The following is a 17,370-nucleotide window of genomic DNA, read 5'->3' as shown; positions in this document are numbered from 1 at the left end:
ACCTCTGTAGGAAGCTGTGATGAATGGAATTCACTAATTTTTCCAATCATTTCCCCCAAATAAATGTTCAGCTGCTCTATGATTTCCTTTACTGCCCCTCAACCCACCCCCCTTTTTTAAAAAAATGCCCCTGGGCTAAATTCCAGTTCTTAGTATGGATGCTGATAATAAAAATAATTTAACATTTTTATGAAAAGAACAGCCATTTTGTTCTGGGGGCGGAGATTTCGGAACCCCCGAGGATACTTTCATTTTTATTTTATGCCTTTGGCATTTATTCCGTGGAAGTCGATCAGTGCAGGACCAATCTAAAAATCTGCAGGTGATTTGATCTGCTCTGATTTGATTCTGGAGACCCAGAGGAGACAAGGCGTTCAACAACAACTTTGACACCACCCTGAGCCACCGGCTTATTTGACAAGCTACAGTTCAGGCGGCTTGCAGCTTGTTTCATTACCTACCTGATCGAAGAGCACAGCAATCGCCCCACCGCGCCCAAGCCCCGGGCCTGAGCTGAAGCCCAAGAACTTTGGAAGGATGGTTGTTTTTTAAATCTCCAAGATACTCCTTTTATTCTCTCGGGATTGGAACAGCCGCTCAGCTAATACAGCCAATCAGCGAGTCTTTCTGCCTCTTGAGAGGCGAGGCACGAGCCATTCCAGCCTATAACGGAAGCGCGGACGCCAGTTTAGATTCAAATTGTCTATAAAGTGCCAACTCCTCCCACGCGCCCAAGTATTCCCCGAGGTTTGCGTCTGCTGGAGGGTGAGGCTAGGCCGATGGCGAACCAGTCCCAGTGCCTGGACGATGCCCCCTTTAGGGGTTTACGCGGTTGGGAGCTCATTCCTTCTCCGGCCTATAACGAGGCGCAGCGCCTGGCGCTGGAGGAGCTTATCGCCAAAGGCCGGCCGGCTTTCCAGGCTTTCTTGCGCCGGGAAAAAATGCGCTCTTTCCTTTCCGATCCCGAGATCGAGGCTGTTTTGCGCGCCGCCGTGCCGCCTCTCGGGACCAACGAAAGTGTCTCCTCTGCAGACCAAGTCCTGAACACCTCACTGGATTGCTCCTCGCTCACATACTATCCTGTGCAGTCCGACGTAGAACCGCCTGTCCTAGAGCTGGGCTGGCCGGCCTTTGTCACCGGCTCTTTCCGAGGACTGACCCGCGTGGAGACTTATTTCCAGCCGAGTTTTGGAGGGATTATCTATGCTTGCAAAGAGGCGGTGCTCAAGCAGATCCGGTCAGCCAGAGAAGTGAGTGAGGGACAAGTGTTTGTTAGTTTGGCAGGAGTTGCGCTTGGTGGTGGGCACGATTCAGCCTGAGTGGAACAGCCGTGATAAAGTACGGCAACGTTGCAACCAGATCAGGCTCAACTCTCGTTTTTAAGAGTTGGTTCCCGCAGCCGCCATCAAGAGTCCTCGAACCTTCTTTACTATTCTATAACTACCCGCAAATTACTACTCTTAGGAGATGTATGTCTCCTAGGAATCATATCTCCTAGGAGTCGCCTTAATGTGTGGCCGGAAGTTCGGTGTGTGTGGTGATCGTAATAAACAATTTACCTTTTGTCTTATTAGTCGATAATTTGTGGTTATCGAAAAAGCCTCAAAGTTTGGAAGTCGGATGTGGGGAAAAAAAAGAATACAGCATTACTTCCAGTACGAGGCACTAATTTGTTGTGTTACATTGTAATGGTTTTCCAAGAAAGTATGTGCGGGGGTGGTGGTGGACTCTACATTTACAGAAGCAGTACAGAATTACTGTGGTTCTGTATGAAAGGCGAAACCCAAATGCCATAATAAAAGATCAGTTTAATGTAGTGAAGGACAGCTTTTGGACTTTTAGCTCAGTGGTGTACACTTTCTTGATCTTGCAGTCCCTATGTTCTGTATATTTATAAGTTATATACATGCATTAATATGTAGATAATCAACATTCCATTTTTTAAAAAAATGATGTAATAAATGGCAATGTTCTAATTTTTTCTTCCTCCATCCCAATAAATTGTCTTACTCAGTTGGAGACCAGTGCTCTGGATTGTTGCTAAGCTTTGATTCCCAGCAGCCTCAACTGGTTTCAGTGTACAGGGAGTTGTGTTCAGTAGCAGCCAGAAGCTCACAGATTTCTTATCTCTTAAAGAGAAATCCATTATCCCTGTGATTCCCCAATGTAACTGGGACTTGTTTGACTTATTTTGGGAACAGAGGGTGGCTATCATGTTGGCTGTCAAATATGGTGGTTGTGCTTTCATTTATTTGTATTACAATTGCTGTCAATGTAAACAATTTGAATTGAGCAGAAATCTTCAATTGGTATATGGACTGGAAGCAAAGGCATAATTCTTAAGGAATGGAAATAAGCTAACCAGCCAGAGTCAATTGAAGTTGGTCTTTTGTCTAAAATAAATTCATTGTGTTATTTTCATTCTGCTTTTCATGGTAGATTCCTATCTCTTTTGAAAATTAATTGAAAAGTATTGTGTAATTGTTGCAGAAACTTTAGTTGAAGATCTCTCTTATTTAGTGAACTTTTGTAATTTTAGCAAGGACCATTAAAAAAAAATTACATGGCTCCTCTAATCCTAACAATGCAACTCTGAGTGACTTGCAACAATAAACAAGCCAAGATAAAAACATGGTCAGTAGTAATAACAGGGAAGTTGGCTCCGATTCATATCTTTTGATGGGAATTTTACATAAAACAATGATAAACTCAAAATTCAAGATTAAAGGAGTGATGGTGTAATGAATTTGATATTGTATACAAGCTAATATAATAATATATAAATGCTTGTTATGCTTCATCTGTTTAAGTTTGGCTATTAAGATCAACATTTAGTTAGAAATATAACTGAAAGAATTGAAAAATAACTAGTTTTGCAAATAATCAGTACAAGCTCTTTGAAATTTTGTGCCAGTTCTTTAGACTGAAATGACATTATTTAAATAATTATAGAAAAAAAATCAACGTTAAATTGGCATTGTCAAAGATCAAGACTTACAGTACTTATTTTTAATCGAGTTTTATTATAGGACTAGTCTTCAAAGCACTTTAGATATAATAATTTTCTATAACTCATAAGGTTAGTATTTTACCCTAATATAGACAATATTATTTGTCTAAAACTAGTGAGTTCCAGCCTGAATGGAGCTTACAATTTAGGAGCTGGAAAGGTGTGATTTGTTACTGCACCAAATGATGCATTCATTACACCCTCTGTGGACTTTCTGTATCCTTCATCTGATTTCAGTTGGCAGCTAAAGCTCTTAGTTAACCTGCTTCCAAAATCCTTCAGCTTAATGATCTGTTTCATGCATTCCTTACTTCTGGCAACCTGGCACCCTTCAACTTACCTTAGTCACAGTCGGAATGGCCAAAGGCAGGAACTAGAAAGACTATACAGTTAGTCCTCGACTTATTACCATAACTGACCCCAAAATTTCTGTTGCTAAGCCAGAGTTAAGTGAGTTTTGTCTCATTTTATGACCTTTCTTGCCACAGTTGTTAAGTGAATCTGCCTTCCCCATTGACTTTGCTTGTCAGAAAATTGCAAAAAGTGATCACATGACCCCGGGACATTGCAACTATCATAAATATGAATCAGTTGCCAAGCGTCTGAATTTTGATCACATGACCATGGAGATACTGCAATGGTTGTAAGTGTGAAAAACTGTAATAAGACACTTTTTTCAATGCTGTTGTAACTTCACTAGTTACTAGTTAGTGTTGTTGTCACTAATCAAACTGTTGTAAGTAGAGAACTACCTGTAATTGAAATTATTAGTTGGTCATCAAATTATCAATTCCTACTTTGTATCTGTTATGGATAATTATCTCTCAGTATAAATAAAGCCTACACTTAAGAATTCCATAACTGATCATCTGTACTAATAAGTAACTGAAAAATCACAGCCATTGAGAAGTGTGTCTTGCAAAGAAGGCCAAACTTATTGTTTGCTCATATTGAAGTGGAGTACATGATTCTGGTTGAGGCTTCTAAAATAAGAAGCAGGATGGTCTCCATCATATCATAATGCTATATTTGGCATAGGAGGGGTCTAGTGAGTTAATTCTAAAATATTGGGTGGTAATCCTAGCTAAAAATATTGAAGCAGGGGTATCTAAGGACTTTGGAACCAATAATAAACAATGCTGTTCTTGTGATGGGTATATTTTCATGACTAATGGCACTGTAAACATGTGAAGCCATTACTTGGTGGAATGCTTTGTTTCCTGACCTACATGCCTATTCTGTTGCGAACCATAGTGTATAATCAGTAGGAAGAAGGAAATTCACATTACAGAGACTCAGTGACACAGAAGTAGGAAAGGCAAATTGATTAAATGAGTACCTATATTCTTTCTTGGCTCTGATGTAAGCAAGGTTGATAATCAAAGGTAAAGATGGCAGATGACAAATGTGTGTTTATTCAAAAGCCATTTATTTAATGAAATATACATTTGACAGTGGCGATATTAATAGCACCTTGCTTTGGATTTTATTTCTCAATGTCTTTCCATCAGTTATTTCATCTAGCACCATTTGCCTACTGTCATATAATCTAGTTTATATCTCTCTAGGAATACAGAAAGTTGCTTTGTACCATGCCATATTATTTACCTTGTCTTCTTGACAGATGACTGGATAATTGTGTGAAGTTTCCATGGAACCTTCTCCCCCGAAAGTTTGTTTCAAAGTTCTGATGTTGCTCCTCCCTGCCCCACTCCAGTGGTCATGTAACTGCATTTTGGGCACTCAGCAACCAGCTTTCATTTAAAGCTTTTTGTGGTGCTACACAGTCTTGATAGCAATTTACAATGGTTTTGCCTGAAACTGACATTTGTTTCCAGCAAAAACAGGCCTATAGTGAACAATGGTTTGCTAATTGACCACTACGTTCACTTAATGATCACCACAAAAAAGGACTATAATATCAGGTCAGTCATGTGATGACCTGTTTTACAACCATCACAACTTATGATTATGCCAAATTCAATTATGGTTGTAAGTCAAGGACTACCTGTAGTTTGAGTTGACATTGTACTAAGTCATAATGTGTTTTGGGGTGATATAATGCATTATTTTGTGAACTACAATGATTAGGTTCATAGAACACAGAAAGCCCAAATTAGTTAATTTAGTAAACCATGACATCTAAATGTATTTATTCTCACAATGAATGCATGCAAACTATAGATGCATATATAGCATCTTTTCTATTAAAACAAGAGCACAGCCTTGAAATATTTTGTAATTTTAACCTTTGCTTCAAATTAACTAGGATGCTTTATCCATTATCCTATGTTTTTGGGCATAGTTTTTTGCATTATCTTTATTGATGATATGGTTACCAAACTACATGGGCCATCACTGACATAAGAGAAAAGCTGTTGGGTTCAAGGTAGGAAGAGGAAATAAAAAATTTATTTTTTTTAAATTTGTACAACAACTGACTCAGTGACTTTGGCAGCATATGATAGCAAGAATAAGGAATTGCACAAATCCGTAAGCATGCTTTGATAAAAGCAAACAACCCCCCTCCCCAATATTTATTAAAGAATTAGCAGAAAACTTGTTTTCTGGATTTATAGTACAAATTATCACAAGTCCATTTGTTGTGTTTGATTTCTTGTCTTTCCACTTCAGATAGCAGCTGTAATTTCTGCTATGCTTACTAATGGGTGGAGATACCAGGATGTGAATATTTAACTCAGCTGTTTTCTAATATTTCTGGCTGTTGATAGTATGGCATCATGTAAGGCTGATCACCTACCATTTCGTGATACTAATACAGCTACAGATTTTGAGATTACTAGTCCTATTTAGAAAAATGCATTGTTTACAAATTCATGTGAGTATTCTCCATACGGTGAGATGATGCTAGTTCCTTCAAATATGATATAGCCTTTAATTAAAGTTCTAAATGAAAATTCCCATCATTTCTAAACAAGTAATTATGCTAAACAGAAACTATGAGAAGGTTTTGTTGAGAAGGTATAATTTAATTGACATTGTAAGAGGAGATGCTGGTGTAAGTAAGACATGAAATAATCTAGGCTTCCTCTGAAAATATCTTGACTAATTTGAATAATTATTCTATCAAAATATAGCACTGATAATAATTTAATTCTACAGTTTCCAACTTGATACACTCTCGTTTGTGTACTCTAGCTCCTATAAGCCCCCATCCGCAGTGTTTAAGATCATGGGATTGTATCCTGAAATATTGGGTGGATATTGGTTTGGAAAAGGCTGTATGTTATATGTGCATCCATTGTAGAACAATTATTTTAATATAGCATACAAACTTAATGAGGCTTGTTCTCTGGCTGCTATTTTTTTAGTATTTAGATTGTGTAGAGACTAGATTCTAGAGGAATAAAAAACCAGGGGCAGAGACTGGACTGCTGTATCCTGTGGACAGGGCCTAGTTGATTGGCTAGGGCTTGAAAAGTTACACTGTACTTTATGATACACAGTGAATTTGTGATCATCAAAAACTAAGAGTGAAAAAAGACCTGGAGGCATCTACAGCCAGCCATGATAATGACAAAATATTGATTTTGATATCATAGTATAAACTGTCCTTTCATATCAATATTGTGATATTGCATACAACTTCTTCAGAGGTGAAGTTTTTTTGTGATGCATTTTTCTTTACTGTCCCTTGTCTCTCTTAGGATTTGTTTCTAAATTTCTAAAGATTATTCCCAATCTAAACTATCAAGTACAACATTAACTACAGAGTATATGAAATGACATCTATATAATACGAACAGCAGCCTTTTTGCCTGTTTTTTCTTTCTTTTTTCTTTTGGCTTGGTGTTGAATGATTGAACGTTCTTTTTTTTTTTTTTTAATAAATTTTTACAATTTTACAATAAAAAACCCCTTCCCTAATCCCTCCCAACCCTCCCCAAAACCCTCCCCCCTTCTTCCCAGAGCTGAATACAGGATTAACTAGAACTTAAAAGGAAAAACTTTTAAACTCAAATAAACCTCAAACAAATATAATTACATTCAATAAAGGAATTATTAAGTACTTTAACTCCAATATATATGAAAAACAGAAAGAGAAAAAGAAGAAAGAAATTAACATTAAAATAATTTCTTTGTCATTACAATCCTACCAATTTACCATTATAATTTATTTTATCTATAATTCACAACTTCTGTTTCTTTCACAATTAATAAACCAATCATCTCTCTAATTTAATAACATTACAAAATATCATATTTCATATAAAGTAAATTAATTAGAATCTAGTCCGCCATTAAAATATTATAAACTTTAAGTATAAATTTAAATATAAATTATTCAAAAAGCTAAACAATATTTTCTAATATCATACTTATATTATATAAAGTTTATCCATCTTTCTTTGTCATCACAATCAACACACATATAAGCGTTACTTATACCATTAAAATCCCCTTATACATATTTAAAACAAAATATTCCTTTAAATTCTCCTTAAGTTTCTAAGTATACACTTCTTATCTAAAGTTTTCATTCAGTCTCCATAATCTTCTCTCCTCTTTTTCAATAACCAGTTCCATCCGCAATGAGCTATAATCTGTCAATAACCTTGGAACAATCTTTACATTCTTTACCCATCTCTCTTATCCAATAACCTCGAGAAAGCTGCTTGAAGATCTGCCATTGAAGATTGCACCAAAGAACTCTTAGGTCTTGCTTCTCCCACAGACTCAGAAACAAATTCTTGTAATACTTCTTTAACCTCCTTTTTCTGTTGTTCCTTTTCCTTGCGTTTGTATACTGCTCGAGTCATTCTCTGCTCCTTCATCTCGACTTGTTGAGACCCCTCAGTCTGTAATTTTCTAACTTTCATCAATACAGCTTCTTCAGACTGCTGTTCTACCTTCTTCTCTTCCGAAACTTTAAACATTATAGGTGGTGATGAGCGTGCTCTCAGGACCGAAGTATAAAATTCCTTTGCTTTAAAAACAGTATTAGACTCTCTATGACGTATCCCCACATAGCTCACCACTATTCCAATCGGAATATCCCATCTAAACGGCATCTGCCTCTTTAAGTTCATCTGCTAAAAAAGGAAACTCCTTTCTTCTTCTTAAAATTTTAGATGGGATCTCCTTTAAAATTATAACATCTTGTGCAGCAATCTGAAACCTCTTATTGTAAAAAGCTTGTATAATTTCATTGCTCAGGGATCTTTTCCCAAAGTAAAATGATTGAACGTTCTTATAACTGCTATTCAGTGATTTCCATAGAAATACAAACCAAATTTCATCTTTTGAATCATCTTTAGGCATTATTTGTTGTGACAATATGTATTAGAGATAAATCTTAAGTGCTAGAAAATACAACTTAGAGCAGGTGCTCTTTACTATTTATATTTTATTGAATTTGGATGCAAGATAAATACAGTAGTGTACAGCCATTTTGGATCAGATGCATACTGAAGTATCACAATTCAGTTCCGGAGCTCAGTTCTCTAAAACATTGCCTTACCTTCATCTACAAATAATTGATCTGGTTGAGTTCCAGATATCCAGAATCCTTAGCCTTCTATTTCAGCTGAGGGATGGAGATGGTAATATTCCATTTCAGTTGGGAATTTATTTCTTAAAAAATAAAAATCTAATTTAAAGCGATATGCAATACTACAGCAGTATCTACATATTCAGGTCAAATAACTTGTATATAAATTGTCTTATGCACTCACTGTAATTGTAAACTGAACTGCTGTAATTACTTGGGGGATGTTAATTCTTTCAATATCCTTCCCTTACAGATTGAAATATAAGCGGTATATAAGTCTCATAAATAAATAAATATATAAGCGGTATATAAGCCTCATAAATATAAATATATATACACACACACACACACACACACACACACACACACACACACACACACACATATAGACAAATATGCAGTGGAATGCAGTTACTCATCTGCCTAACGGAATGTTGGAACGGTGCCTGCTGAAGGATAAGCTCCATTTACTGCAGGACAAACGATTTTATAAAGCAGATGTAGAATTCACTTTTCAAGTACAATTTGGAGTTTTTTTCCAGAAAGCAGAAGCTGCACGGACAGGTTTACAAGAGAAGAATGTGGGAATGAATTGGTACAATTAGGTGCTCTTGAAAAAAAAAGAAGTATAGGGTAGTGGTAGTTGTCCAGAACAACTTAATTAACAGTACTGGCTGTCTTAATCAAAAGATTAATAATCAAAAGAAATTTTAGATATTTTCAGGGAAAAGATGCTCATTGAACTTTCCATACAGAGATCTACAGTCATTGCTGTATTTATTTTCAAATATGTTGCTATTATATGTTTGATAGATTTGGGAGATTAATGTGCAGAAATAATTATGTTCTGGATGTTTCAATAAATTTCAATCTATATCATGCAAGTTTAACATTTCCTTAAGATATCCCGCCCAACGGTTCGGGTGTGTACAGTGCAGTGTATATATTCATTTGGCTGACACAATACTAGACCAATGTACCTGTAATTCTTGTATATCCACTTTATGATTGTATATATTGTATGATTGTATGTAAAAAAGATGTTGAGACTCTAGAAAGAGTACAGAGAAGAGCAACAAAGATGATTAGGGGACTGGAGGCTAAAACATATAAGGAACGGTTGCGAGAATTGGGTATGTCTAGTTTAATGAAGAGAAGTACAAGGGGGGACATGATAGCAGTATTCCAATATCTCAGGGGCTGCCATAAAGAAGAGGGAATTAAGCTATTTTCCAAAGCACCTGAAGGCAGGACAAGAAGCAACGGGTGGAAAATCATCAAGGAGAGAAGCAACCTAGAACTAAGGAGAAACTTCCTGACAGTGAGAACAATTAATCAGTGGAACAGCTTGCCTCCAGAAGCAGTAAATGCTCCAACACTGGAAGTTTTTAAGAAGAGACTGGACAGCCATTTGTCCGAAATGGTGTAGGGTTTCCTGCCCGAGCAGGGGGTTGGACTAGATGACCTCCAAGGTCCCTTCCAACTTTACTACTATTACTACTATTACTATATTATGGCTCATTTTCTTTCGGTCATCTTATTTAGCTTTCCTGATTCAGTAGTCCATAAGACTTGATGAAATCAAGAGTGTTAAATTGTTAACAAAACTGAGAACAGAGAAAAGTTTGTAATAGCACTATTGAAACCATGGGTTCTCAGAAGTTAATGTGCAGTTGGGGGGGGGGAATCAATGCGTTACCTGTAGATGCAAGCAAGATCTTCAGTAAAAAGATATTTAGTAGCAGGATTAGGAATATCTAAATAGGTAGTATATAGACCAGTATAAGTGTTTTTAAAGGAACTTCATATAAATATATATGTTAACATAATATTAGTGTTGTAAAAGTAGTTCATGAAGTGGACTGCAAGGCAATATCTGGACTTGCATATCTGGAATATATCAATTGTTCATCTAGGACAATTAGTGTGATCTAGAGGAAATATTTGATTTACTCGATGTGATAGGCTAAAAAGTGGCTTTGGATATGTGTGGCTCAGTATGAGATATAAATAAAGTGTGGTTTAGAATGTTAGGCAAACAGGCAAATGGTTTAATTCAATATGTTATTTTGGTTAACATATCTTGGAGTTTGGAGTTTCAAAGGCAATGATCAAATATCAAACTGGCACAAAGGTAATTCATTTAGATCATGACAAGAAAAGGTGCATTTCACAAAAAGGAATGTGAAGGAAATTAAGTTGCTGTACAGGTAATACCAAGAAATAGCCAATAGATTATATGATGGGATGTTTAGATAAGTATCCTGGATTATATTATCATATAGAAGATTACTTTTTAAATTTCTGTCTGCCAAACATCTGGTTAAAAAAAAATCCTGAGGATGCAAGACATAAAGTGCCAGAGCCAGATATTAGTTTTCTTGGAGAACATACAAAATCTCTGCATGAGAATGAGAACTTTGTAAATAGCTTATTCTTCTACATCACTGATAGAAAGTCATAGTGATATCTTGATTTAGGACAGCCTCTATAAATGTGCCACAATTATTAACATACAGAAGGTATTTGATAAACCCAGAGACTTGAAAAGTGTTGCTTTTTTATTGTTCTCTTGATGACTCCCCCCCCCTCCTTTCTCCGGTAGGATTGTAAAAGTCTGAGGCAATTAGTGTTTCCTTCAAGCATCCAGGAATACATGACATTTCTATACAGAAGTAGTGCCAAGTTCTAATAATTTGTCATTCCTGTATGTATGTTTAGTGTTCCAAAAATGAGAAGTCACATATAGCTTGTAGATTTGTTTTTAACAATTTTAAATCCTAAATACAGCACTGACATTCCCAACACTTGCAGCAAGCTGGTACTTGGCTCAATTTCTGCCTTGAAGGAAGGGAGTGGAGAAAATGTTGAAAGGTAGCCGACTTTGCTACAGTAGCTTCTAGTGGCCATGATGAAAGTAATTATACAAACCCAACATATAAGCTTAATTGCGGAAACATGTGATATTTTCAACAGAAGGGGCGTTGTCTTACCTGAATGCCTTTTCTCAGCATGATGAATGGAGAATCCATGAATGGGTTAAGTGTGTCCTCTAGCCCAATTAGACCAAATCAGTCAAGTTGCCACGTCCATGCTGGACTAGGTCACGCCCCAGTTTCGAATAGGGCGAAGCTAACTACTGTACGACGTGCTGGCTCCCAGATTCCTGACACTGGACCTGATTGCGGATTAAGGGATGGGGGTGGATTCTCCCTCATGCTGAGAAAAGGCATTCAGGTAAGATAACGCCCCTTCTCTAGCATGGAAGAATGGAGAATCCACGAATGGGATGTACCAAAGCCCATCTGTCCCTATGGGTGGGAAGCAGACTGGGCTTGTGTCGATGTCACTGGCACTACCTGCTGTAACACCCGGCGGCTGAAGGAAGCCTCCGCAGAAGCAAACTTATCGAGCTTGTAATGACGTATAAAAGGGGAAGGCGAGGACCATGTCGCCGCCCTCCAAATGTCAACTATGGAGGCTTGCGTAGCCCATGCAGCCGATGTAGTGGCACTATGGGTGGAATGCGCTTTCAGATGACTTGGAACTGGCAGAGAGCACATCTGATACACCTCTGCGATACAGGCCTTAATCCACCTGCCAATGGTAGAAGAAGAGACCTTCTGATCTTTAGAAGCAGGTTGGAAAGAGACAAAAAGGGCCTCTGACCTGCGAAAAGCAGCTGTTTGCTTGATGTAATTACGCAACGGCCTGCGGACATCCAGAGTGTGCCATTGTCGTTCCAAGTCATGAGATGGGTTAGGACAAAAGTCCGGTAATACGATTTCTTGTGCCCTGTGACCCCCTTGATAAAGGAGCGACCCTTGGGTGCTGAGCCAGTGGCGCTGAATTGCCACAGGTGAACACCCTGGAGAGGGCTGCCACCTGTCTGCGGATAGTGTTGGGTACTAGGCTCTTATCCACGCCCTCCAACAGATAGTCCAAGAGCCGTGGAATAGTCAACTCAGAGATGGCCAAGTGCTTCCGCTCACACCAGTGGCAAAAATTTCTCCACATGGCGTCGTAAATACGATTCATCGCCGGCCTTCAGGAGGCCTGAATTATTGAAATCACCCTTGATGAGTAGGAGCCCTGTGTTAAGAATCAGCATTAAATGCCAGGCGGCTAACTGGAGCCACTGTGGATCTGGATGTTGTATGACTCCCTGTAACAGTACTATCTGATCTGGAGGAATCCTCCACGGAGGAGCTACGATGAGGCTCACGAGATCCACGAACCATAGTCGCCTTGGCCAGTGTGGGGCCACGAATATTACCTCCGCTTGCTCTTGTAGCACTTTCTTGATGACTGCTGGAATCAGAGGGAGAGGGGGAAAGGCCTATAGTAGTCCCCCTGGCCATGGGCTGCCCCCAGAGAGGGGAACCGAGAGAAAAACCATGGAAGTTGAGAGTTCGCCGGAGAGGTGAACTGGTCCAGAACTGGTTGACCAAACTTCTGTGAGATCTCCCAGAAGAGATCCGGATGCAGATGCCATTCTGAATGGTCTACTGTTGAGCGGCTCAAGTAGTCCGCCTGTCGATTCGCCTCTCCCGAGATGTGATCGGCTTTCAGGGAGAGGAGATTATGTTCCGCCCAGGATCCCAACAACCGAGCCTCGGTCATGAGGGAGTGAGACTGAGTGCCGCCTTGTTGGTTCACATGGGCCGTTGCCGCCACATTGTTCATGAGGACCAGCACATGGTGCCTCGCAACCTCGTTGCAGAAGTGGCGAAGGGCCAGATGTATAGCTCTGAGCTCCAACCAGTTGATGTTGTGCTTCAGGTCCAGCCAGGACCACTGGCTCTGAGCCAACTGAGATTGGAGGTGCGCTCCCCAGCCGAACAGACTGGTGTCCATTGTCAGGGTCAATCGGATAGGTTCCTTGAAAAGGGACCCCTTGGCTAACACCGGGGAGGTCCACCACTGAAGAGATCTGAGGGTTTGGGATGGAAATCGTACCCTTTGGGTGGAAGAGCTTGTGCCCCGTCTTTGGAACGGGAGCAAGAACCATTGAATGTGCCTGGTGTGTAGTCTGGCAATGCAAGATATCATTCCCAATAGTTGGGAGAGCAGAGCTAGAGCCACTACCCATTCCTTACGGACCTTGACCATAGTTCGAATGCTGACCCGACGTTCCCGGGACAAGAAGACCTGACAAAGGTTTGTGTCTATTATTGCACTCAAGTGTAAAAGGTGGTTGGAAGGAATCAGGTGGCTCTTTTGAAAGTTGACCAAGAACCCGTTGTTCTGAAGCGTCTCTATTGTTAAGGCCGAATACGCCTGTGCGTTCAGAGCAGAGGACAACTGGATTAGGATGTTATCCAAGTAACATTGAACGCGGATTGGTACCGACCTGAGATGAGCAGTGAGTACCACCAGGACCTTGTGAAAACCCTGGTCGTCGATGAGAGGCTGAACGGCAGCGCCTTGTATTGATAGTGATTGTTCGAATGACTGAATCTGAGAAATCGTCTATAATCCGGGCGGATGGGGATGTGTAGGTATGCCTCTGTAAGATCTATTGATGACATGAAGTCTCCCCATCGGACACTGGCCAGAATGGACTGGAGTGTTTGCATTTTGAATTTGCAATACGATAGGTGGGAATTTAGACCTTTGAGGTCGAGTATCGTCCTCCAGCCCCCGAGGCCTTCAGGACAACGAAAAGGATGGAGTAGAAGCCCTGTCCTAGTTGGTCTGCTGGGACTCTCTCTATGGCCCTTATGTTTAACAGGTGTTGAATGGCATCCTGCATGAGTCTCTTTTTTTGAGGATTCCTTAACGGGGTACAGGCAATGTAACGTGATGGAGGTCTTGTCATGAACTCCAGAGACAGGCCATCTGTGATGGTGCTGAACTCCAAGCGTCCGTGGTTGTGGTCTCCCATTGGTGTGTAAAGTAAGTTAGTCTGACACCTATGGGAGGGGTCCACCCCGAGTCACTTTGATCTACGGAAAGGGTTAGGGTTAGGGTGCCTTAGAGGCTTTCTTGTCTAGATTGGCCTTGGTTTTGGCCTTGATTTTTGCAGCTGCAGTCTGGTTGGATGACTTCTGTTTTATGTTTCCACCAGAGGTGGAAGCCTGTGGCTCGATGTTGTCCGCCATTGTAATTCAGAAGTTTCCAGCGGAATGCTGAAGCGTCCTGGTCTGCAAGAGATGCAGCTACGGCCACTGAGGTGGGATTGGCCTACACAAGGATCTGTGGAGTCCGGCCCACTGGCAAGTATGGAGTCACACTTAGCAATGAATGTCGCACCTCACTAAGGGATCTTTTAGTGATGGGATCCTGCGTGCCTCACTTAGTGGCAGCTCAGGCGGTATCTGCCGTTCCACTAGATGCAGACTACGGCAAACAGGCTACAATGGAGACGCTCAAATGGGCACAGCTTATCAATTGAGGGAGGTAAGTAGTGCTTGTCAATTCAAACTGACTTTAAAGCTGAGTCAAAATGATTAGTAAGAGCAGGCCCTTTCACCCGGCCTATTAGTTCCACCGGAATCCTGTCCTATTAAGGCCTGCCTCGTTTCAAAATGGCATCCGCAGCAAGTTATATGAGGGAATTGAATGAATATTAATTACTGGCCCTGGCAAATGCGGGCTGAAACAGCTACTTGTCCCTCTTTAGGTCTTCGTAAAAGGAAAAGTATAGGGAAAGCAGAATTTGCTGGGAGAAACAACTGCTAGATTCAAAAATTGTAAGTAATTCAAATTAGATGCAGCCATTGGTCTTGTGGCGCTCCAAAATGGCGGCCACAGCGATCGTCGAGTGAGTCTCGAGGCGAGGGCTGGCTGAAGGTCCAAAAGGGAGCTTTTGTTATCCCAGTAAGAAAAGAAGAATCGAGAACCTGAGTCTCACCACTGTAGAGGAAGATCGCTGAAGTGAAGAAAAGCCGCTGCGCTCAAAGCGGTGATCGCGACGATCAGCTGGGTGATTGCTGGGAGGCTGTCTAAGCAGCCGAAGCTCGTCTGAGGGGATTTTACCGGTCTAGGACAGCAGTAATCCCAGCGCTGATCGGATGGTAACATAATGAAGAATCCACAAATGTATTGAAAGTGTACAACCTGCCCTTGAAATTGTTCTGGGAGCCAAGTTACCACGTCCGTTGGGGCATGACCTAGTCCAGCACGGGCGTGGCAACTTGACTGATTTGGTCTAATTGGACTAGAGGACACACTTAACCCATTCATGGATTCTCCATTCTTCCATGCTGGAGAAGTGAAAAAGAAAATCTATTACAATCATTGCATATTTTCTGGATTGGACTTCATTAACTGAGATTTTTATCCCAGAATTCAATTGTCAGTATGGCAATTGCTATACAACTTTATATACCTCAATTATGCAGATTGTGGGGGGGGGCTGCTCTAGACTATAAGAATAAATCTTTATTGAAGATAAGAAATCAGTAGCTTCCCCATCCTCAATGTTATCCAGGTAGTTTCTTGATCAGTTAATTAGCAGAGTGTGTAGGATTAGCTATAATCAAAGAAAAATGAAAACTATTATTTCTCCCAACAAATAGGTTGCAGTTACAGGTTTGCTGGTAGGAAAACTTGGTGAGCTTTTCCCAGCTCCTCAGTCTTGTAAAATAAGAATCAATGAGAAAGAAAATGAATCTCTATAGCTGTGGCATTTGAGATGGGCCTCTTGACACTGAGGCAGAATTTTTAATGTAGGCAAAAATCACTCTACATATTCCTCCATCATTTTTATTCAATAAAATGATATAATACAGGAGATGGGTATATTTTTAAAAATTGGATGGAATGAGAAATTATGTACAGGCCTGATTTATCCACATATGAATTTCTTAAATGTCATTCTAGAAGAATAATTGTTTCACACGGAAAACATAAAGCATGCCGCATGCCTCAGTAAACGTAATAATTTTTTTTAATTCATTAGCCCAGTAACATTAAGAAAACAGATGTTTCATTACACATTTTAGTTGGAAAGAAGAAGGGTTATAAAGGGGATCGCCAAACAAGGCTGTCCGCCATTTTTCCCCCTTTTCTTTGGCCATGCCCCTGGCACCCAGTGATGTATAAGTGGTTGGGGGTCACCACAACATGGGGAACTGTATTATGGGGTCACGGCATTAGAAAGGTTGAGAAACACTGGTTTAAATGTTTGAACTATGAATATTCATGCTAGCAAAAAAATATGGAAACAGCATCTAGAATATCTGCATGGTATAAGGAGAAAAGTTACGCTGCAGCATGGAAATATACTTCATTCTCCAGCAGGATGACTGTAGAGTCCAAATGGATGGGTTCTATGACGGCCTTCCTGCCTGGCAGACTGGGTAAAAACTTCGGCCACACCCCTTCCTTTGGGCGTGACCCCAGTTTTGACTCAGTCTCGAAGCCTGGTACAAGTGCGAGAGGCACCTCTCAGAACCAAACGAATTTAAACTCAAAGAAAACAGAAAAAAGGAATCCCCTCTTCTTCCCTTTACAAGAGAAACTTCCTGGCAGCGATTAGAACTGAGAGAGGCAGCCAGGATCGGCGGACTCGTGAGTGGGGCTAGCTGGGGAGGCTCGGAACGGGCCGGATCGCTCACCCTTCTTCCGGCCCGCCGAGCAGCTGTTTGGCGCGGGGGATCTCACCGGGTTGCGCGTAGCCCCCCGGGCCCTCCCAACAGCTGAGCAGCCTGGCCGAGGGAGCTGAGCGCCGCTCGGCGCGAAACAGCTGAGCCGCGCGGGAAGCGGCAAACCAGGTCGCCGCTCGGCTGCGATCAGCTGAGCGGCGCGATAGACAACGCGGCAAGAGCAAAGCCGGCGCTGAATTTCCTTCTATCCAGAGGAAAGGCGCAGCCCCCTCATGACTAGAGGAGTCTTCCTGATT

The 17,370-nt window shown here is 40.6% G+C and overlaps 1 protein-coding gene across 1 annotated transcript in view; it reads left to right on the top strand.

The window, feature by feature from the left end:
- The first annotated feature begins 211 nt into the window (after nt 1-211).
- The window catches only part of FAM83D (family with sequence similarity 83 member D), a 35,899-nt gene continuing 18,740 nt past the window's right edge, over nt 212-17,370 (top strand). The window contains exon 1 of the mRNA XM_039323659.1: nt 212-1,250. Coding sequence (XP_039179593.1) covers nt 780-1,250 — 471 coding nt within the window. The 5' untranslated portion in view covers nt 212-779. The remainder of the gene's footprint in view (nt 1,251-17,370) is intronic.

The sequence above is a fragment of the Crotalus tigris genome, unplaced genomic scaffold (genome assembly GCF_016545835.1).
Source record: "Crotalus tigris isolate CLP2741 ecotype Arizona unplaced genomic scaffold, ASM1654583v1 scf7180000024281.4978605, whole genome shotgun sequence".
Taxonomy (NCBI): Eukaryota; Metazoa; Chordata; class Lepidosauria; order Squamata; family Viperidae; genus Crotalus; species Crotalus tigris.
Note: the sequence above shows the minus strand (reverse complement) of the source record. Positions and strands in the feature narration are given on the sequence as shown.